Here is a 23,094-nt window from a genome sequence, read left to right as displayed (position 1 = left end):
TAAATAAATACAAGTATTTCATAGCTGCTTTAAGAACATAAGAGGTCTGTTCTGTTGGCAGAGTGCCTGTGCAGCTGTCAGGAAACTGGCCTGATTAAGAGTTACAAAATCTTTATTAATACTACTAACAAATTGGATAGGAAAGAGAAGAAAGAAACCTTGCTAGCTGAGAGAGTTTTGGAGAGTTCTAGAAGACCTAAAAATAGCATTCTGCAGTCAAGTCAAGGAAAAGCCCCCTAGAGTCCTGTCTAGCTAAAGCTTGCTGCCCCTGTAGGATCATTTTTCTTCTTCACACATAATACTTTACTATACTTGAACATGTTCTTCCTGTGTAATGCCACCTAATTTTGCTCCTTTTGACTTGCTTAATTCACCATCTCTAATCATTTTCCAGATTTGAAAATATAAAGATAATTTTGTTTTCTTGCTCCTTTCAATTTTATGGGTAGACCTTGGGAAGAACAATGCCCTTTCATACTTTTTAACTCCATTTTTATTACATTACTGATCTTGTTTGGAATAATTTAGAAATTCACAAGAAGGCATGAGGTACTTTTCCTTAAAATTACTTACTTTTAGAAGCCTGAGAAGCAGAAAATACAGACAGAGATACAGAGGAGGATTTACTGTGAAACTAATGAAGCTTAAGCTTCAGGGCTGCTAATCCCAGAGGGCCCCTGAAGCAACTTTTTTTAAAAAAAATCAACAACAATTGATGGAGTTTTTTAAAGTTTTGTTATTAAAATAAGGCTGTTTTAGTGACAGAATCATAAGCCAATGTGTTGAAGTACTTAATATTGACCTCAGAATGGAGCGTGCTCAGTGTTGTAGCTTCCCCTAAAGTGGGCTGGTTGTACCCAGCAGCCTAGCAGTTCAGCCTGGCCCAGGAAGAAGCAACAGCACCATAAGGGTGAGGAAAGGCCTGCACAGATCTTGTTTTTTCAAGGTCTGCTTTGGATTATTGCAGGTAAATGTTGGTAACCTGTGCAATTATTAGAGACTAGCAATAGAGCCCATTGTAAAAGTAAATACAACAGGTTCTAGCAGCAGGCCCCAGGGCCCCGCTGCCACCATGGAGGTGGCAGGAATAGGGTTACCAGGTTCCTCTATCCTCCTAGTGGGAGGGCAGGGACCCGGCGCTTACCTTCTGCTGCTCCTGTTCAAATTCCCTGCACCTGCACGAAGTGCACGCACACTGGCGCTGATGTGATTGCACTGGTCGCACAAGTGCTCCTGTGCTCCACACAGAGGCAGTTCGGGAGAAATGCTCCCATGGGTGGCACAACAATGTCACTTACAGAAGTGACATCACCGCACCGGTAGGGAGCGCATGTATGGCGTGCACTCCTGAGGCGCCTGCCAGTGGTGGGCAAGCTCTGGGAGCTTGCTCCCTCCTGCCAATCGCTGGGCAATTGGCGGACAAGGGGGCAAATCTCTGGGAGTTTGCCCACCACAGGCAGGCAACTGAGAACTCTAGGCAAGAAGGCCGTATGGGGGGGGGGTTCCTCCGCACTGCAGTTCCCCACCGTTTCCACAGGCAGGCCTCTGAAGGACTGCGGAGGTGGTGGGGAAGTGCAACAGGGCTCCGCCACCACTGGGGAGGCAGCGGGAAAGCTGCCTGGGGGGCCTCCCTTACACTGTGCCTTCCCACCAGCTCCTCAGGCAGCCCTCTGAGGGGCCGTGGAGCTAAGGGAGGCTGCGCAGGAGGGATCCCCCATACTTTGCCTCCCTGCTAGCTCCAAGGCAGGCCTCTGAGGGGCTGCGGAGCCGGCAGGGAGGCTGTGCAGAAGGGTTCCCCCATGCTTCGCCTCCCCAACATCTCTGCAGCCCCTCAGAGGCCTGCCGCTGCTGACTCACTTTTTATCCTGGCACAGGCACACCATAAGGCCCTCAGTGCACCTGCACCAGGATAAAGTGAGAGCTAAGCTACAAGAGACAAATTACATGAGGAGTCACAATGTTAGCTGGGAAGCTAAGTTTTAAAAGAGATCGGAAGGCTTTGTCAATTTCCCCTCTCTACAGAGCCAGGGAGATCACTAAGAGGGTTTATTTCCTCTTCATCTCCTAGAAGAGGAGGTGAAACTGACAGAGCCTTCAGACAAAGAGGAAATTAACAAAACCTCTGAGCAGCAATCTCTCTGACTGTGTGGAGAGGGGAAATTAACAAAGCCTTCCAATCTCTTTTAAAATTGAGTTTCCCGGCTAACACTGCAACTCCCTTCATGTGCTCCTCCTCGTGTAACTCATCTCTTGTAGTTTGGCTCTGAGACAACGGGAACACAGCTCGGCTTTTATAGTTAAAGATTCTATGATGCATCATGCATGTATACAACATTTCTCTAATTTTCGTCTCCCATAACTCAAAAACTATAAGGCATAGCCTAGGAAATTTTTATTCGCACAAGTGATTTTGCCATGTAAGATAACCCAGTACAGCAATTTTAATCAAAATCTGAGATGTAGTGGTTAAACTTTTAAATAATTTGTGGTGATCTTCCATGGAACAACCCCATTGAAGAAGATAACAGTGGTTACCCAGACCTCATTGCTGGTGGGTACAAGGGCTCCACCTCACTACCCTGTTCTCTGCCATTTGTGCCTCGAGGTCCTTGCAAGGACAACAAAGCCCTTTGGACCTTGTTGGATGTTGCCCAATTGTTGCTGGTTGCAAAGGGGCCCCCATAACAGTTCAAGCTTCAGCGCCCCAAATATGTAGATCCGCCCCTGCAGAGATACATTTGCTGCTGTAGGCCCTCAGTTAAGGCATGCTCTGACAAACAGAGAAGAAAACAAAACATTCCCTCTTGTTTCTCATGCCTGATAATCACAGCCTTAACTTCTCTCAGAGCCAAGCTATAAGTGACGCCTGACACAGGTTGGACACTTGTCAGCTTCCTTCAAGTTTTGATGGGAAATGTAGGCATCCTGGTCTTGCAGCTGTAATGGAGAGCCAAGCTGTAAAACCAGGACGCCTACATTTCCCATCAAAACTTGAGGGAAGCTGACAAGTGTCCAACCTGCGTAAGGTGTCACTTGTAGTGGCTCTCAGTGGCTAGAACAAAGAGAAAGTGGAACTAGCCTGTTTCCACAACATAAATTAGGTAGAAAACTCAGCACATCTTGGCTTCTGTCTCCAAATTCTTCATATCTAGAAGGCCTAGAAGAAGTTTGCTTTTTGAAAATCAGAGTGAGAATTTGGGCCAACTAATGGGCTATGTAGCCAACAGGTGACATACCCAATTATCCTATCAGTGCAAAAGTCAGAATAAAGAATCTCTCTTGAGTGAAGTGAGATTTGTAATCCTTAAGATAAAATTGATGAAAAATGTCTGTAATAATGATATTATAATTGGTTTTTCAAACCTTTGTATATTACGAAGTTATTTAAAAAAAACATACCACAATCCTTACTTCTGGTTTTCATTTGAACAACACCATGGATACTCAGATTTGTAACTTTTTTTTGTGACACTGCTGTTTTGAAAACAAAAGCTGCTGCTTTCCCACCACAGATATAACAAAATACTACGCTGACATTTCCATTGGATGGAGATTGAATTACTTGGCAACTTTTGATGCCATGACTATTTTGCTTTGGAGAGGTAACAATGACACCGTCCCACAGGAGACAATATGGCCTATGCAATTTTTACAAAGATCATGTCACACACAAAGAGGGTTTGTGTAATTCAGTGAATTTTCTTTTTTAAAGAAAATGAAAATTCCAGGTTCAAAATCCCTTCAGTTTAAGAAAAGAATTAAGGTTGTTACAAATTCACTCATGCTCAAAATGGGAATTTTAAGTGAATTCTCCTACAGTAGTAGGTGAGCCATGCAAGCAGTAAAGACATAATTCATTCTCACATACCATGTTGATTTTCCATTACATAGTGGAGCAACAACAAACACCCATTTCCTTTAACTTAATGGTTTCGAACAAATTGGCTTCCTTAAAGGGAGATCCACAATCAATCATTGCACCACCCTTGCCTTCTTGGCAGATAAATATTTGAAGCCTAAAGGAGGGAAACTGTATGCAGCTTTTACTGATTTAAAGGGTGCCTTTGATTCAATCCCTAGGGACCTGCTGTGGAGGAAACTCTGGGGATGGAACCCCGCCTACTTTATTTAATTAAGAAATTACATGAAGCTACTTCAGGTGTCGTTAAGATATCCCCCGATGGCCAAATTTCATCTAACTTCCCAATTATGAAGGGAGTTAGACAAGGCTGTGTCCTTGCTCCACACCTTTTAAATTTATTTTTAAATGATCTGAAGCAACATATGTCTGTTGTAAATGGCCATCCACCCTTTCTGGAGCAATTAGCAATACCTATATTGCTGTATGCTGATGACACAATTATTTCCCGCACTAGAATTGGCCTTATAAGATACCTAGAAGCCTTCTATCAATATTGTAAATTGAATCGGCTGACAATCAACTATGAAAAATCCAAAATTCTAATTTTTTCTAAGAGCTGGCACCTATTCAAGTGGCGCATCAGCACTAAGGAAATTGAACAAGTGAAGGCCTTTAAATATCTTGGAATTACTTTCAACTACAACCTTAGTTGGCCAGCGCATCGGAACAGAACTATAAACTTAGTGCGATGCTCACTGGCGCAAATCAAAAAGTTCTTCTTTTTAGGAGGCAACCAGTTTGTCCCAGCAGCTCTGAAAATTTATAATGCAAAAATCCTTCCCCAGCTGCTATATGGAATCCCACTATGGATCAAAGCCTTTAAACCCTGTGTAGAGAGTGTACAATCAACTTTCTTCCAACAGATTTTCGGTGTCCCTAATTGTGTCCCTTATATATCTATATGTACAGAGTTGGGTCTTCACCTCTTGGAAACTAAGGCCTGGATCATGGCTTTCAAGTACTGGATAAATATTCACTTTAGATCTGAACATGATAGCTTGCTATCTCATTTGATGAGAGATAGGCATAGTACCATATGGTTTTCTATGTTTACTCTCAAACTGCAAAAGCTTGGCATAGCAGTGGACTCCCTACTCCTATGTGATGAATTACATATCTTAAGAACAATTAAACTGAGACTGATGGAACATGAACTCCAAGAGATGTTCCCCCTACATCCCCGTCTGCTCTGCAGCCAACTTAAGCATATGCCAAAGGAAAGGAATGATGCCACATTATTTCTCAGCTCTGGACATCCCATCTCAGCGCCGAATATTTACCTTAGTATGTTTAAACGCCTTTCCATCAATGGTGCTCTCTGGCAGGTTCAGGCAAGTACCCCTCCAAAACAGGATATGTCCTTGTGAATTAGGAGTCCTCGACTCATTGTCCCACATTATTCTAGAATGCCCTCTAGAATGCCCTGTTTGTTACGCAAACAATTTTTAACTGAGTACCTTCAGTATAATAATTCTATTAAAGGAGGAATTTTAGTTCACCTTTTAGAAGATTGTAACCCTTGTGTTACTTTAAGTGTTGCAAAATTTCTAGCAGAAGTTTATAAAGTTAAATCCAAGCATATAGCCATACCTGATTGCTGAATGTTTATTAATTTTATTATTAACTGTTATTAATTGCTTGTTTATGCTTATGCTTCTACCTATCCCTATCTCTGATTGTCGCTATCTCTGATTGTAGACTATTATTATTTCTAATGCCAATAAAGGTTGTTGTTGTTGTTGTTAAAAAACTTAATGGTTTATTTTATTAACAGGAAAATTTTGGGGCAGATGACTTGGTACAAAAAAATGAGATATAACAATACTCAATCAAAAGCTGTTTCTTGTCCACTAGGCCCAGGACTGTCCTGGCCTGATCTTGAACAGTTTGAGTAGACCCTGCACTCCTGCAGCTTCCTAAAAAGGAAGTGAATTATGTCCCCCACCCCACCCCACACACACTTTCCTGTTTGCACTGAGGCCTTCTAGGTTAGCCCCTTAAAGAGGCACAGCATTTTCAACTCAGGCTTCATTTACCCACATTGTGCCTTGGTGCAGAACAGTGTTTCCCAACCTGTGGGTCAGGACCCAAAAGTGGGATGCAAAGCCTCTGAAAGTGGGGCACAGGTCAGCCATTCCTAATGGCAGCTCCTGCCTTTTGCACCCTTCTCTTTCTCTCCTCTTCTTCCTTTCCAGCTTCTCACATTCTTGCCTCCCCCTCCCACTTTGCAACAACAATGAGGGGCGGAAGGCAGTCTGGCAACTAATAACTGTATTATAGTAGGTGGAAGAACAGGGGGAAATACTAAGAGTAGAAGGGAGCTGTTCAGCACATGGATATGCAAGAAGAAGATAGAAAGAAGTGTGTGTGAGAGCATAGGCTCTGTCTTAGAGCTGCTTCTTCAGCATCCCAGCCTCTTGCCCAGCCCCCTGCAGTGCTTCACTGCCCCTCTACTTGCTGTGGGAGATGTACTTCACTGAGACATCACCCACCTCTTTGCTGATATCTGTCATCTTCCTGCACTTCCTCAACCTCAATCCAGTGTTGCCCCTCCCCCCGCCTTCTCAATCTCTTGAGCCAGCCCTGGATGAGTCACCATTCAAAGCAAATGTAGACTTGTGGGTCGCCGTACCAAACAGGAACCACTGGAAACACTGGTCTAGAAGATCTGTCAAAATCAAGCATGCTGTTCCAACAGAGGACAATATGAAAGTGATGGTGTTCGCCTAGTACTTGTCCCCAGCAAGCACTGGAAGGCTCTGTCAGTTTCATCTCTCCTAAGAGGCAAAGAGGAAATAAACAAACCCTCTGAGCAGCTATCTGCAGAGAGGGGAAATTGACAAAGCCTTCCGATCTCTTTTAAAACTCAGCTTCCCGGCTAACATTGTAACTCCTCGTGTAATCTGTCTCTTATAGCGTAGCTGTGAGAGGAGTGGTTTACCAAGGCCACCTGCTGAGTTCATGGCAATAGTGGGATTCAAATCAGAAGAGTGCTGATTTGCAGCCCAACCACTTAACCACAATGTTACAGTGCTCTCAAATAAAATAAAATGAGAAAGTGTTATGGCAGCTTCAAGGCTGTTTGGGGGGATATTTGCAGTCAGGGGGCTGCTTCATATTACTAAGTCTGTATGTCCCCCACACAGCTTTTGTACAGATATTTTCTGAAAGTGCACATCTTGATATGTGAGTGCCCAGTTGGATTGGGACAATAGTGTATAAGGAGAAGTGGCATTGTTGCCCCCTCCCCTCATTTTCTTGACCTAAAGTAGCCCCAGGGAGTCACTATGTGCCTGTTGGAGAAACTTACATGTACTGCTAGCTACACATACGTTTCCCCATTGGGACAAACAGCAGATCCTTGGGGCTGTTTCAGAAGGGGGAAATAGTGTGGGAGAAGGCTAAAGCCCCTTCTTTTTGCATGCTAGTGTTCTAATCTGAATTGTACCACTGCAAGCCTAGGAATTAAGTTTCCAGCACAGAATTCTAGGCATACATCTGCTCCAAAGTCCTCATGGCAGCCATGTATCTACCATATGGACATAGTAATGTGTGAATGCTTACAATATACCAGTAACAAAAAAGAGAGGGGTCCCAACCCAAACAGACTACAACAAGAGCACAAGCCCTAGGAACCCAATAAATCTATGATTATTATATCAAAATATTTTGTTATTTGTGTCTTACTCACAAAGTGAATACAAAAAATGTACAATCAGTCAAATATTTACAATGCATACATCTATAAATACAACAAGTACACACATCTGTCCCATAGTTGCTGCAAAGAGTCAATGACAATTCTATAATCTAAATATGCTGGAATAGTCCTTGGAATGATTCTTCCTCTTGTGTTCACATCAGGATGGTCAATGTAAAGGTAAGTGTCCAAAACAGCAATATCAGAAGAACCTAATAGGATCCCTCTGGATCTCCAGGTAGCTGATGTGTGTACTTGTTGTATTTATAGATGTATGCATTGTAAATATTTGACTGATTGTACATTTTTTGTATTCACTTGGTGAGTAAGACGCAAATAACAAAATATTTTGATATAATAATCATAGATTTATTGGGTTCCTAGGGCTTGTGCCCTTGTTGTAGTCTGCTTACAATATACACCATCTTCAGGTAGTTTCAGGTGGACAGAAAACAAAAAAGAGACAACCTTGGGAACCAGATAAGGGCCGTTTTTTCACACTGCTTAACGGACACGGAACATCGCACCGAGCTCCCTGAACAACAGCGTCTTCCTGGCACAATTTCGTGCGAGAACAGCAGTCACGCCAGGAAGATGGCAGTTCTCATGCGAAATCGTGCCAGGAAGACGCTGTCATTCGGGGAGCTTGGCCAGTAAGCAGTGTGAAAATGGCCTAACACAGACAAAGGGAAAACTCCACAACAGGGCAGTAATGTAAAGAATACTCAAAATGGACTCTTATGAATGAGACAGTTAATCAGTATACAACAATAATAAATACTATAAATATTTTAAAATAATGTTCCAGTACAAATATTCAATTCTAAAGTGCTAACAAACAGGCACATTGGAAAGACGCCAGGAGCTGAATGCCTGCTGTGGCCCAGCCCGACGACAAACTCAGTGCCAGCAAAGACTATCGTTTCACTTACAGCTTTGTCAAGGGCAAACAATAATGTTGAAACTTTCTGTGAAAATAATCCAGAATCAAGTCTACAGCTTGCTACAATAAATGAATCTCTGCAGTGCAGTAATATTGGGACATACTCACTGGATCTCTTAGACTTTTTAACCTGTATAAAGATTCTTCACATATTGATGGCCACGTCCTGTAAAATATTGATGGCCACATCCTGCAAAATTTGCTCCTACTGCTCACCATTTAAAGACCACTCATTATTTTAACTGCTCTATTTTTAAAGGGCCACAGATGTGAACAGTTATAGGTAGCAAGAGAGATCCCATTCATTGTTAAGACCAGAGGGGGCTAATGTCTTCAGTTTAAAAATCCAAAATGCTTCTTTTTGGAGCAAAACTTGTTGAGTATTGCTTTTAGCACCCTTGTTAATAACATGCAGGACCATAAACCAAAACTCACGTTCTCCCCTGTGTTTTTCAACAAAATGCTGTACCAGAGGTGCTTCCAAGTGTCTTCCCCGATCTTAGACAGGTGTTCCTGAATTCTGACTCATCGTCAGGTAGGGCCACAGCCAGCAGCCAGCAGCCAGCTCCTGGCAACTTTCCGATGTGCCTGTTTGTGAAAAAGAATAAATTACATGAGCATTAATCTGGCATTTATTGCTTTTTTGTAAATACTTGCCTTCAACATATACAGTCTTGCGAAGATCTGTCTGATTGGATGCATCTGCAACAGAAAAAACAGCAACACATCAAAACAGCACCTTAAAAGGAAAATTTCCTTTAAGAGGTCTTTTGTGACCATTGTGGACTTTTGAAGTGTAGCTTTGTTAATTAGGTTTTGTATTTTGTCTCTGTAATGTTTATGATGATATAGCATTATTAAGTATAGGGATGTATTTGAGCACTTTGAGCACTTAGCACTTTAGGACTGAATATTTGTACTGAAAATTATATAAAAATATTTATAGTATTTATTATTGTTGTATACTGTTCAATTGTCTCATTCATAAGAGTCCATTTTGAGTATTCTTTACATTACTGCCCTGTTGGGGAGTTTTCCCTTTGTTTGTGGTAACCCATTTTCAGGTGGGTAACCGTGTTGGTCTACAGTAGAAGAGCAAGATTTGGGTCCAGTAGCACCTTAAAGACCAACTAGTTTTCCAGGGTATGTGCTTTTGAGAGTCAGAGCTCCCTTTGTCAGATACCAGTGGAAAAAGGAAGGTGTCTTTATAATCCAGGGGGAGGTAGGAGGGGTATTGTAAATTAGAGTGTCAGGAAACTGCTATAATACATGTTGCAGGTGATTCATTAAAAACGACTGTGCCTGCAGTTCAGCATTTTGACCACTAAGGGTTGCAATGCAACAGAAAATATTTTTGGTTTTGTTCCAATAGGTATATCAGATTTCATTTTCAAAAATATAGGACCATGCTGAGTCCAGAAAAATGGCTGAGATACAAAACTAGGTCATGCTGGTGGATATATATTGGAACTTGCAAAAACCTTTCAATAATGTGAGTCTCCAAATTATCCTGCATAAACTTAGCAGTCATGGCATAAGAAGATGGTTCTCTCATAGGCTGGTAACTGGTTAAACAAAATACAAAATAGGATTAAACAAACAATTCTTCTAATTAAACTATAGATTCCTTGTTCTGTGTTAGGACCTGTACTATTTAATTTGTTCATAAATTCTCTGAGTTGGGGGAAGCAGTGAAGTGGCAGAGGTTTGTAGACAACATCAGGTTATCTGGGATGGTGAAAACAAAACCAAATTATTAAGAGTTCCAAAAAGAAATTTGCAAACCTGTCTGAGTAACAATGTCATATATGAGGTTCAAAGTAAGTAAGTATAAAATGCTGAACGCTGTAGCAAAAATTCCTGATGTTATATATTCATTAATGGGGTGAAAAACTCCTTGAGGTTGTTAACCACCTTGAGTCTGAGATAAAGCGGGATATACATATTTTAAATAAATAAATAAAATTATATGATGTAGAGAAAGTGGAAACATTTTCTCCATCTTCTAAGATTGTAGAATGATGGGGTATCAAGTGACGTTGAGGGGTCAAAATATTCTAGACAAAGCAAAATACTATTTTGCACTCTTAGAGTTCACTGCCACAGGTTGTATTAATGGCAGCTAGTTGGCTATCCTCCATGAATCCCCATTTAAACCAATTAGTCATGATGACTGTGGAACTTCCATGTTCAGAGGCAATATATCTCTGAATACCAGTTGTTGGGGTGCAACAGCAGAGGGAAGTTTTAGCCTTTGTTCCTTTGCTCGTGGGCTTTTATTTAATTTATTTATTTACTTAAATTTATAGTCCGCCCTCCCCAACCAAGTGGGCTCAGGGTGGATCACAACAATTTAAAACACACTACACAATTCACCAGCAGTAACCATTAAAAATATAAATAATACATATCATTCATTTAAAACATATATTAGCACCATGTAAATACAGCTATCAAAAATAAAAAACATAGGATCCAGTTAGCCTCTGTGGAAAATAGGATGCAGAACTAGATGGGCACTTGGTCTGATTCAACAGAACTTTTCTTACACTAACAGAGCCGTTATAAGCAGAGTTATACCATTCTAAGCCCATAGACTTAGAAGTATGAAACTCAACTTAGGATGGTAACGTTAATCATTGCAATGCAGTTCTGAGGGCCAAACTACATGAAACGCCAGACACGTGTTCTTCACGTGCTGGGTCCTGCAAGGATCCCTGAGAGGGGTAGTCTTACAAAGAACACCCTCTTGATGAGCTTCTCCACCAGGGAATCTCTCTCTCTCTCTTTCAAAAAGCCACTTGGCTCAGGTTATCCTTTGGGAGGTGGAGGGGAGGGGGGGCATAATAGGAGGCACGAAAAAACGAAGCTTTTTGAGAGAGAGAGGGAGAGAGAGAGAATCCCTCCCATTGCAATTCTCACTTCATTGTGATTGTCTATCCAGCTGCTCCTTCTCTCCTCCTTTCCATCTCCCCTCCTGTCCCTTCTTCCCTCTTTTTTTTAATGTTAAGTCCATCCCAAGATAGTTGAATTGCTGGTTTGAAAGCATTTTTGCAGAGAGCCCTGTACAACTGAAATTGACCGACATTTGTCAATTTCACCTCCTATCTAAGTAGAGAGGGGGTCAATTTTACCCCCTAAGGAGGAGGTCAGTCAATTTCACTTGCACAGGTCTCTGCAAAAAGAACAAAAAGGGAACTTCCCCTTGGTGCTTTTAAACCAGTGATTTGATTTAATCAGATAACTGACTAAAGATTATTGCTATAAGTAATTAAAGAGAGAGAGAGAAGAAACATCCTTTAAGTTAGTTGTGTTGCCACATACTTTGAACATATTTTTCTGTTGTAGTTTAAATTTAGTATTTTGTATAAGTTTCTATGCACTTTCTATTGCTATATTTCTCTTTTCAAATAAAGTTCAAAAAAATCCCCAGCAATTCATCGAGTGGCTGTTCTTTGTAAGACTACACTTCCCAGGGAACCTTGCAGGACCCAACACACACCCATGTATATCATGTAGTTTCCCTCTGAGTAACAAGAGTATAAGACAAGAAGAGCAGCCTGGTGTTTGGGGGACTGATCACTTCTTGTTCACACATAAACTGTAACTTCCATGTCTAAAGAACCCCAAATGAGAAAGATTCTCCCACCCTAGTAAGACTCTCCTCCGTTCTTCAAGCAAGAAATGGAAACTCAGGGAGGGTATACAGGTGTGTTATGTTGTCATAAGCAATCATATTGGACAGTAGGTGGCACTGCTACCTGCACATAGACTCTTTGTTACTTCTACAGCCTAGAGCGAAGGCAATTGAAACTGAATGAACTCGGAAGAGGTTTTGCTCAGCATTAGAACTGTGCCTAGCTGACTTGTTTTTCATAAGGCCCTCTTGCAGACATGTGGCAGCAGATCTTACAGAGTGTCCGGTGAGTGTACAGAGGTTGCAGACAAGTTTCTGGGGGAGCTGGTGAGGTTGGGATGGATTGCACATGGATTTTGGCTGGAATCTGTTCAGAGGGGTGGGGCGATGAAGAAAGAGTTCAGCACTGATTTAATTGCTGGACAGAGAGCTTGAAAACCAGGACAGTCAATCTAGTAAAGTGCAACTAGAATTGAGATGCACAAGGTAAACTCTCTGATTGTACAGCAGTAAAGGTAGAAACACAACATGAAGCCCAGTTGCATTCTCTGTCACAAAGGATATTCTCTGTGGATATATGATACCCACTCTGTACATAAAACACAGAAAGAAAGTGGGAGAATCCATTTTACTCTTTTCAACCATTGTGAGAATGCAAGCAGGTCTTTGACATGTCTTTAACAGAAAAGTAATAGACAATTATTGTTGAATGTGACTGGAACTTTAGAATTCCTCTTGCAGAGGAAGTCAGTCGAGAGGCTGCTTATCTGATCCTGCTTGAAACAGATTAGCATTCCTAAAGCTGCTTGGAGGAGAATCTGTGCCGTATTTTGCTATTGTAAGGCCTGTGAGCAGAGAAATGCATGAGGGTCTGATTACCTGTTGTATAAGCTGCTCATCTTTCTAGGGAAAAAAGACTGAGGAAGAGAGACACTTTTCCTGGCCCTCAAAAATCCAGGTTCCTCGGTAGGGTGCAGGCGCACCTTTATTAAGTCTGCTCCTCGTGTCAAATGCCCCTAAAATGTGTAATCTTGCAGAAAACTCCTTACAATTTGGTCATGAACTTGCTATGTAGCCTTAAGTAACCCCACCCCCAGCCACAACATCCCCATTCCCATTTCAGGATAACAGCTATTCTATCCTACAGGGCTGTTGTAGCAATTTAAATATAATGTACACACAAAGTATTTTAAATGCCACAAAAGCATTTTAAAAGCTTAATGTTATTATGATTACTTCTCTACCATACTTGGATAGGAACTGCAGTGATCTCTGTATTGATCGTTCTCCTTTAGTTTCTGGGGCAAAGGACAGACTTTTAGCTAAACATTTACAAAAGGAATCTGCAATCCAAACTCACAGGCTAGGTCAATATTCCCAGAACATGCAAGAAAGAAAGGGGCCAAGGTTAGAGGACTGTATTTTGATCTCTGGCACTCATTGCCCAACCCAGTCATTCAGTTAAGGTTTTCCCAGAGTGACTTTCTTGCTTACTGTGCAGTTGTTACTCATTTGGATCCAGCCACCTTGGTATGCTTTCCCTTCTTGAGCACTGTAGGGCATTAATGCTCCCATTTTGTTTGAAGTGGATAACTGCTGCAAGCCTACCACTTCCCCTTGCATTACGTAAGTGACAGCCCGTCACACCGCTGCCTTAGTCTGATCTGTTGGCTGCAAAAGAAGGAGGCGAGTGACCAGTGCTGTGTTTAACAAGGCATACTTTGGCTATACTAACATACAGGGCTGTAAATAATTTTTCCTGGGGGAGCAGAGAACTAAAATTATGCGCCCCTTCACTATATGCCCCAACTTCACCATTTATTTATTTAGAAAATGTGTCTGCTACCTCTGCAGACCTGCTCAATGTAGCTCACAACAGTAAAACAAAACAAAACACAGCTGAAACAATAAAAACTAACACCCGAAAACATCAATAAAATAATCCAAGTCACCTTCAAAGTATTTTTCCACAATTATTCCTATGATTCCATTGTTATTTCTTTATGAAGGTTTATTGCCCATTTCACCATCTGGACTTTGACTGTCTCGTCTTCCGTATACCATTTTAAAAGTATTTTGTATATTTTCGAAATATCTTTTTAGCCTTCTTGTAGAATCACTTCTTCTAACTCCGAGTTTTTAAGTCTTATTCCTCCCTTTAGACAGTCCGAGTTGTAAAGATCCCTAATTTGCCTATATTGAAACCATCCATAGTGAGGAGATAACTCTTCTTGTGTCTTTATTTTTGGTATTCTATGTTCTATCGACATTATCTCTTTATAAGTTAAACATTGTTGTTCATTATAAACAGTTCTCGGATCTATTACTTCATATGGTACCACCCATGAAGGGATACCACTTTCCATGTAATTCTTATATTTCTTCCAGATTGTGAAAAGGCTTCTTCTGATATAGTGATGCAAAAACATAGAGTCCACTTTAACTTTATCATACCACAAATAGGCATGCCATCCAAACAACTTTTTGTGTCCCTCCAAAGTCAGCAGCTTACGGTCTTTTAACGTTATCCAATCTTTTAACCATGTCAGACAAATTGCTTCGTAATATAATCTTGTGTTTGGCAGTTGCAGTCCCCCTCTTTCTTTCAAATCTTGTAATACTTTCATTTTCACCCGGGGTTTCCTGCCTGCCCACACGAAGTCTGAAATTTTTCTTTGCCATTTATCAAATTGTTTGAAGTCTCAGATAATTGGAATAGTTTGCAGCAAAAACATCACACGTGGTAGCACATTCATCTTCACTGCTGCTATTCTTCCCAACCATGACAAATTTAATTTATTCCATTTTATCAAATCTCTATTTGTTGCCACAGTTTCTCATAATTATTTTTAAATAAATCTATATTTTTTGCAGTCAACTCAATTCCTAAATATTTCACTTTATTAGCTACCTCACAGTTCGTTATATCCATTAGTTCTTGCTGTTTTTGCTTCGTCATGTTCTTACACAATATCTTCAACTTCTTTTTGTTCACATAAAATCCCACCAAATCACCAAATGCCTTTATTTTATCCATTATTTTTGGCAAATTGTCTATTGGATCTTCCACTATCAACATTACATCATCCGCAAATGCCCTGACTTTGTAGGAAAATTCCTTTATTTTTATGCCACGGATTGTATCGTCCTCTTGAATTTGAATCAACAAAATTTCCAAAATCAAAATGAACAACAATGGAGATAATGGGCAACCTTGTCTTGTACCTTTACCTATTTTCAATTTTTTAGTCAAATCATCATTAACTACAATCACTGCACACTGATCTTTGTAAATTCCTTTAACTGCTTGTGTGAACTTTAAATCCTGTCCATCTTTCGGGATCAATGATATATTAGCTTCATTCCATGAATCAGGAATCTTTTGGCCTTGTAATATTCCATTAATTACCTCACTTAGAAACGGTGTCAGCTCATTGGCCATCATTCTATAGAACTTTGCTGTTATTCCATCTGGTCCCAGTGCTTTCCCTAATTTTGTTGATTGTATAGCTTCTTTTATTTCTTCCTCTGTCACTTCCCTATTTAACTTCTCTTTCCATTCCTCTGAAATTACTGGAAGCTTCACTTTCTCCAAATATTCCGCTATTGAATCTTTGTTCACCTCTTTCTTTTGGTACAGCTTTGCATAAAATTTTAAAAAGGCTCTACTAATGGCTGATTGATCTGTCAATGTTTTATCTTCCTCTCGAATCTTAGTTATGATTTTCTTCTCCCTTCTTTTTTTTTTAATTGCCACGCTAAATATTTCACAGGCTTATTTGCACCTTCAAACGACTTCTGTTTCATTTTTTTTAAATTCCACTCCAATTCTCTATTGTTCATTGCCGTCAATTGTTCCTGCAGGATTTTCATATCCTGAAATATTTTCTTTTTTCCTGGTCTTTTTTTAAGTTGTATCTCTTTGGCTTTAATTTTTTCCATAATTTCAAGTCTCTTTTTCTTCCCTACTCCTCCTAGCTCTTGCATTCAGATGCATTAGCGTTCCTCTAATAACAGCTTTATATGTGTCCCATACCTTGTTAGTTGGTACATCCTTATTCAAATTGCACTGTATAAAAAATTTGGTCTCTCTTCATAACAACGCCATATTTTCTTCCGTTTGCAGCAAGTCTTCATTTATCCTCCATCCTCTTTTCTTTTTATTTTTCCCAAATCTCCACATAACTGGATTGTGATCTGAGCCTACCTTGGGCATTATCTCCACATCTCTAGTCCATACCACCAGTTCTTTGGAGGCCCAGATCATGTCAATTCTTGATAGTATTAAAGAGAATGTATTAAAGAGAATGTATACAAAATGATGTATAGGTGGTATTTAACGCCTAAGAAGATTGCGCATGGAAATGCAAATATGTCAGATAAATGCTGGAAATGTAAAAAGCATGAAGGATCATTTTATCATATGTGGTGGACTTGTGAGGTAGCTAAGCAATACTGGGGAGATATAATAGAAATAATTAATGAGGTTTTGCAAACCCAAATAAATAAGAACCCAGAGTTGTTGCTACAGAACTGGGAATGGAAGAAGTTCCAAGGCAGTACAGAACATTGCTATTTTACATGACTACAGCAGCAAGACTTTTGTATGCGCAGAAATGGAAAGTGCAAGAAATACCAACTATAGAAGACTGGATTTACAAATTGCTGTACATGGCTGAGATGGACAAAATGACAAGAATACTTAAAGATCTTGATCCAGGAGAATATATTGCAGACTGGGAGAAATTGAAACAATATCTAGAAAAAAAATGGGATGTGAAAGGAGGATTGTGGCAGTTTGAGAATTATTAATATGTGACTTTATAAAGGGGAGAGAGAAGTAACTTTACCATTAATGGGGAAACTTAGCTATTAATTAATCTAAGCTAATATTAGTAATAAGGAGATTGTATTAAAAATAGATAGTTTAAACAGTGAAATGTAGATTGATATATTAGAAAATTGGAGATATAGAAGAATTTGAACATGCTTAGAATAAGTGATATAACATATATAGGATTTAGAAAAATTATGGTTAAGAGTAATTTGAGTAATAAGAGGGGTTTGGGGTTGGAAAGCTGTTGGAAGTCAGTAAGGAGGGGTAGGGAAGGGTGGGGGCTGATATAATTTAGATAAGATGGGGAATTTGTGTATTGAATAACATTGTATGTACTCACCAATAAAAAAAAAATTTTTTAAAAATAATAATAATCCAAGTCACTAAAACAATGTAAACAAAAATAATCCAGGGCATAACAGCACATAAAACAGAGCAGACTAAAATAATATCGATAAACCTATCTTCAGGCTAGGAGCAGACCATAAAACATCTTTGTTAAAAGCCTGGGTAAAGAAAAAGAAATGTTTTTGCCTGGTGTTTAAAAGAGAGCAAAGAGAGCCCTGGCTTTGGTTGCCACCTGCCTAACCTCTGCAAGCAAACAACACAGAGAGTTGGGCTCTCAACAGTCAGGCTGGAAAATATGGCCTTATGGGTAAGAACCAGCACTTTGAATTGCGCCTGGAAACATACGGGCAGTGAATGCAGATCTTCCGTCATTGGGTTGATATGAACCTTGTACCCAGCCCCTTAAAACAGCCTGGCTCCTGCATTTTTAACCACTTGAAGGTTCAAAACAGTTTTCAAAACAGCCCCGTGTAGCCGTATCACAATAATCTAACCAGATTGGGCCCAGAGTATGGACTACCGTGGCCAGATCATGATTTTTAAGGAAGGGCTATATCTAGGGTTTTCAACCTCCAGGCAGGGCCTGGTGATCTCCTGGAATTACAACTGATCTCCAGATGACAGGGGTCAGTTCTCCTGGAGAAAATGGCTGCTTTGGAGGGTGGACTCTATGGGTGGTCTGGCCGCTCGCTGGCAGCACCCCCCCCCCCATGTGTCTGCCTTCCAGGCCTCCGGGTAGGAGGCAATTTATCTGCCCACGCAGCAAGGCGGTTGATGTCTGCGGCCGCCAGGCCTCACAGGCTCGGGGATGTGGTGGTGGGCCACCTCCCCTCTCAGGAGTGGGGGGTCTGGCCACTTGCTGGCAGCACCCCCCATGTGCCCACCAGCCAGGCCTCCGGGTCAGAGGCTACGTATCCACTTCCGCAGCAAGGTAGTTGATGCCTATGGCCGCCGGGCCTGATAGGCTCAGGGAGGCGGTGGCAGGCCGCCTCCCCTCTCAGGGGCAGGAGGTCTGGCTGCTGGCCGGCTGCACCCCCCATTTGCCAACCTGCCAGGCCTCCGGGTTGGTGCCCACTTATCCGCTCACGTAGCAAGGTGGTTGATGCCTGCGGCTGGTGGGCTTGGGGAGGCAGGGGTGGGCTGCTTCCCCTCTCGGAGGCGGGGGATCTAGCAGCTCGCTGGCGGCACCCCCCATGTGCCAGCCCACCAGGCCTCCAGGTCGGAGGCCACTTACCCACTCACACAGCAAGGTGGATGATGCCTGCAGACGCCAGGCCTGGCGGGCTCAGGGAGGTGGTGGCGGGCTGCCTCCCCCTCAGGGATGGGGGGTCCGGCTGCTGGCCAGTGGCACCCCCCATATGCCCGCCTGCCAGGCCTCCCAGAGGGTACCTTCTGGAAAGAATAGAAGGTGGGTGATGTCATTGGCTACCACAGACCAAAATGACCCAGCCACAGTTTGCTAAGAAAATCCTCCAGCAAGACAAGTTGGCGTATGTGGAGGCCTCGTATACACACAAACACAACCTGGAGGGTCAGACACTGACGTATGTTCACCAGATGGCGTACTTCACGGCACCAGGGCCGATAGTGTTGTCCGCACCTTGCGTGGTGTAGAGTCCAGACAAAGAACACCAGCTGGACATGCATGGAGCATTGGATGCCCCTCCAGTGTCAAAGCAGAGCTGCCTCCAAGATGACCCACCATCCTGCCTTCATGGAAAGAACGTGAGTCGTGGTAGGACCGATTCCCCCTGGTCAGAGGGGAGAGCCGGTGCCATGGGCAGGGGACATTGTGTTGCACTACCATATGCACAACAGTAGATGAGCTGGCACTGTTGCTCAGGCAGCACCGGCAAAAACCAACTACGTTCCTGCATTTGCGGAAAGGATGGGATGGACGGGACAGATAAGAGATGCCTGCGGACACCGGGTCTGGCAGGCTCAGGGAGGTGGCGAGCTAAGGGTTGGTGTGGTTCCACAGAGAGAGTGAGAAACAGGGACCATGAAATTGTCGAGGGGGAAAGGGGGACAGGAATGGAAAGACCCCGAATCAGCAGCAGCTGACATCAACCACCTCCCTGCCATCACAGAAATGAGGGGACGGGGTGGTGCAAGTCCTTGGGAAGGGTCATAGCAGTACCTGAGAGGGAGAGGAGGAAAGAGGGAAGACAAAGTGGTGAGGGAGAGGGGGACCAAGGGGTTCCAGCCACAGCAAGGAGCCGGACTCGGAAGCAGGGGCGGCGTGCCTATTGAGGCCAGGTAGGCGGTGGCCACAGGCGCGGGGTGCCGGAGGGAGCGCTGGAAGAGGCGCGGGGGGCGAGAGCGCGCCCCCCAAAGCAGAAGCCTCCTATTCCTCCCACCCTGCGCCACCGCCAGCACAAGCCCCCGGCCGGGCGCAGCCACCGCGAGCAGGCATCTGCTGCGGCGGAGGCAACTGAGCGGGAGAGCTCGGAGGCCGCCCACCACAGCGATCGGGCCGGCGGCGGCGCGTGTGCTCCTGTGATGACGTCACGCATGACGTCATCACGCAGGCAGGTGCAGGGCGCTTGGCCGGCCAGCCGCGAGCGCGGCAAACCCTAGCGCCGCCCCTGCTCAGAAGACCCAGTGACAGGGACAGGAAAATCCCAATCTGTCAGCGGCTGCTGACATCAACCACCTCCCTGCCATCAGGGAAAGGAGGGGACAGGGCAGTGCAAGTCGTTGGAAAAGGTCATGGCAGTACATGAGAGGGAACTGGAAAGCTCCCAAGCGTTGTGAGTCCTCATCCGTGGAACCCACAGAGGTACTCTGCGGCGGCAGCTAACATCACCCACTTTCCTGCAGGAGTGGAAAGGATGGGATGGACAGGACAGGAGAGGTAGTTGGGAGGGGTCGGAGTGGTCCCAGAGAGGGAGAGAAAGAAACAGGGCAGTGGCAGCAGCTGCCATCACCCACCTTCCTGCCTTTGTGGAAAGGATGGGAGTCGCAGGACACATTCTCCCCCCCACCCCGGCTCAAAGGGGTCCAGTCAGTCCCATTGACAGGGGAGCCACCATGCTGTGCAATCGTGCTGTGCCACTATACTGTACAATCATATGTGCAATCACAGCTGAGCTGTCCCTCGTGACCAAGGAGGCAGCAGTAACATGGTAGTCCCTTGTGAAGCAGCGGCTGACATGACCCACCGTCCTGCCTTCACGGAAAGGAGGGGATGGGCAGGACAGGAGAGGTTGTTCGTAAGGGTCAGAGTGGTTCCACAGAGGGAGAGGTAGAAAGAGGGATCAGCAGCCCCAGGAAATTAGGGGGGGGGCAGAGCAGTTCCACACCACTCCAAGACACCTCAGCTGAGCAGGCAGTACGGGCACTACTCATAACAGTTTGGGCAGCACCACCAGACACCAGACACCTTCCTGCCTTCGTGGAAAGGAAGGGATGGGCTGGAGAGCAGAGGTCTCCAAAGGGTTCATAGAAGGAGAAAAGGGGGACTGTGTGAGTGATGATGAAATGTGCAGACATAAACCACCTTCCTGCCTTCGCGGAAAGGACAGGAGAAAAAGGACAGGAGAGGTCGCTAGAAATGGTCAGAGTGGAAGCAGTCCTGAGAACCGAGGGGGGCTAGTGTGGTTATCCCACCACTCAGACACCTAGGCAGAGCATGCACTACTCACTACTGACAGCCTTTCCTGCCTTTGCAGAAAGGACAGGTGTCGAGGGACCCATTCCACCCTGCTCAGAGGGCACAGCATTTGCAATGGATAGGGCACTGTGCGGCTCAACTACATGTGCAACAGCTCCTGAGCCGTTGCACAAATGCCCAAAGGAGGCTGCCGCCAGAATCACCCACCTTCCTGCCTTCGCAGAAAGGAGGTGTCATGATCTGGCTGTCAGGGCTTGCCGCGGCTGCCGCTGGGCGTGGCACTGGGCAGTCTGCTCCTGACGTCACAGGGGGGCCAGGGACTCTGCAGGACCCTGCTCTGTGGAAGGAGGGGCGGTATACCTCACCCAGACTCCCTCTCAGTCCACTCGCTGGCCTGCTCAACCTGGCCTGCTTACCCTCTGCGTCCTCCTTCATCTCCTCCTTCCAGAACTCTCCTCCAAGCCACCACCCTTGCATCCTACTGCTCTCACTCCACATCATCACTCCTCACTCACACCCACCACCTCAGAGCTCTTCCTAGCCACCTTATATAGGGCTTCCTTTCCCCGCCCTGCCCTCCTTCTAGGCTTGTTCCCTCTCCTGACTTGGCCCAGCTGTGCCTTCCCTCAGGTGTTTCCCTCCTACCACTAATCCCTTCTTGGCTTCCTTGCCTTGCTGGCAGGGTGGGGTTGAATGCGAGCCATCCCCAGCTGAGGTCTCTTTGGCCTTGCTCACGAGGAGCTGCCCCAGCCGGCTTCTGTGCTGCTGAGCCTGCCTGGCCTTGCTCGCGAGGAGCTGCCCTGGCCAGCTTTTGTGCTGCTGAGCCTGTCTGGCCTTGCTCGCGAGGAGCTGCCCTGACCAGCTTCTGTGCTGCCTGTTCATTGATGCTGGGAGGGGCTACCCATCTCCTCCCCCAGAATGCCTGTGGCAGCTCCACCTGGAGGGGCTTGGCTCCTAGCACCTCCTGAGCCAGGCTGCTGTCCTCTAGCCAGGGTGTGGCTCTGGGCTGTGGTGGCTGCTTCTCCTCCTTGGAAGGTAAGGGCTCTGTCTGGGCTGTTGCTGTGTCCCTGTTCCCCTTGCCTTGGCCCTTTTCCTCTAGCCTGCTTAGCCCCCTTTCTCCCCCATGGTGGGTGGGACTAGCTGGCTTCTCCCTGCTCCCTCCAGCCTTCTGAGGCTTTGGCCTCTTGCCCCTTCCCCCTGGAGTAGGCAGGGTCTGGCTCTGTTTGCCAGACAGAGCAGCTGAACTGCTGTCTCCCGGCTGCCCCCTGCCGCTGTCTGCCAGCAAGTCCGGGGGCTGGGCTGCTGACCCCGGACACACCCCCCCTCTTAGCCTGGACGTTGGCTCGGGGGGGTCTGGCTCGAAGAGCCGTGACATGAAGTCCGCATCCCTATGGCTGGTCCCCCGGCGGTAGGTAATGGTGAACCGGTATGGCAGTAGAGACAGGTACCACCTCAGGATGCGAGGGTTGTGCTCTTTCATCCGGTGCATCCATTGGAGGGGTGCATGGTCTGTCACCAATGTAAAGGGGTTATTCGCCAGATAATACCGCAAAGCCCCCACGGCCCATTTGATGGCAAGGGCCTCCCTCTCAATGGTGGCATACTTCTGCTCTGCTGGCTGGAGCTTGCGGCTCAGGAACAAGACGGGCACCCTCCCTCCATCTTGCTCCTGCATCAGGACCGCCCCCAGGCCTGAGGCCGATGCGTCAGTTGCCAGTACGAAGGGTTTCTCAAAGTCCGGATTCCAGAGCTTGGTGGTGTCCGATAGTGCAGTGCGTAAGTCCTGGAAGGCAGCCTCCCGCTCCGGCGTCCAGCCGAGGCGACTAGGGCTGCCCTTCTTCAGACAGTCCGTCAGGGGGGCTGAGCGGGTCGCAAAATGGGGGATGAAGCGCCCGTAGTAGCCAAGAAGCCCCAGAAACCTCCTGAGCTGACGCTTGGTCTGTGGTTGGGGCACATCCCCTATGGAGGCCACCTTTTCAGGCGGGGGTCGGATCTGTCCACCTCCGATGACAAATCCCAGGTACTTGAGCTCCTGGAATCCCAAGTGGCTCTTCTTGGGGTTGGCCTTCAGCCCTGCCTTCTGGAGTGCGG

At 44.9% G+C, this 23,094-nt stretch overlaps 1 protein-coding gene across 1 annotated transcript in view; it reads left to right on the top strand.

The window, feature by feature from the left end:
• The first annotated feature begins 12,369 nt into the window (after window positions 1-12,369).
• The window catches only part of LOC129328324 (epoxide hydrolase 1-like), a 37,943-nt gene continuing 27,218 nt past the window's right edge, over window positions 12,370-23,094 (top strand). Inside the window, exon 1 of the mRNA XM_054977323.1 lies at window positions 12,370-12,488. Coding sequence (XP_054833298.1) covers window positions 12,460-12,488 — 29 coding nt within the window. The 5' untranslated portion in view covers window positions 12,370-12,459. The remainder of the gene's footprint in view (window positions 12,489-23,094) is intronic.

The sequence above is a fragment of the Eublepharis macularius genome, chromosome 1 (genome assembly GCF_028583425.1).
Source record: "Eublepharis macularius isolate TG4126 chromosome 1, MPM_Emac_v1.0, whole genome shotgun sequence".
NCBI lineage: Eukaryota > Metazoa > Chordata > Lepidosauria > Squamata > Eublepharidae > Eublepharis > Eublepharis macularius.
Note: the sequence above shows the minus strand (reverse complement) of the source record. Positions and strands in the feature narration are given on the sequence as shown.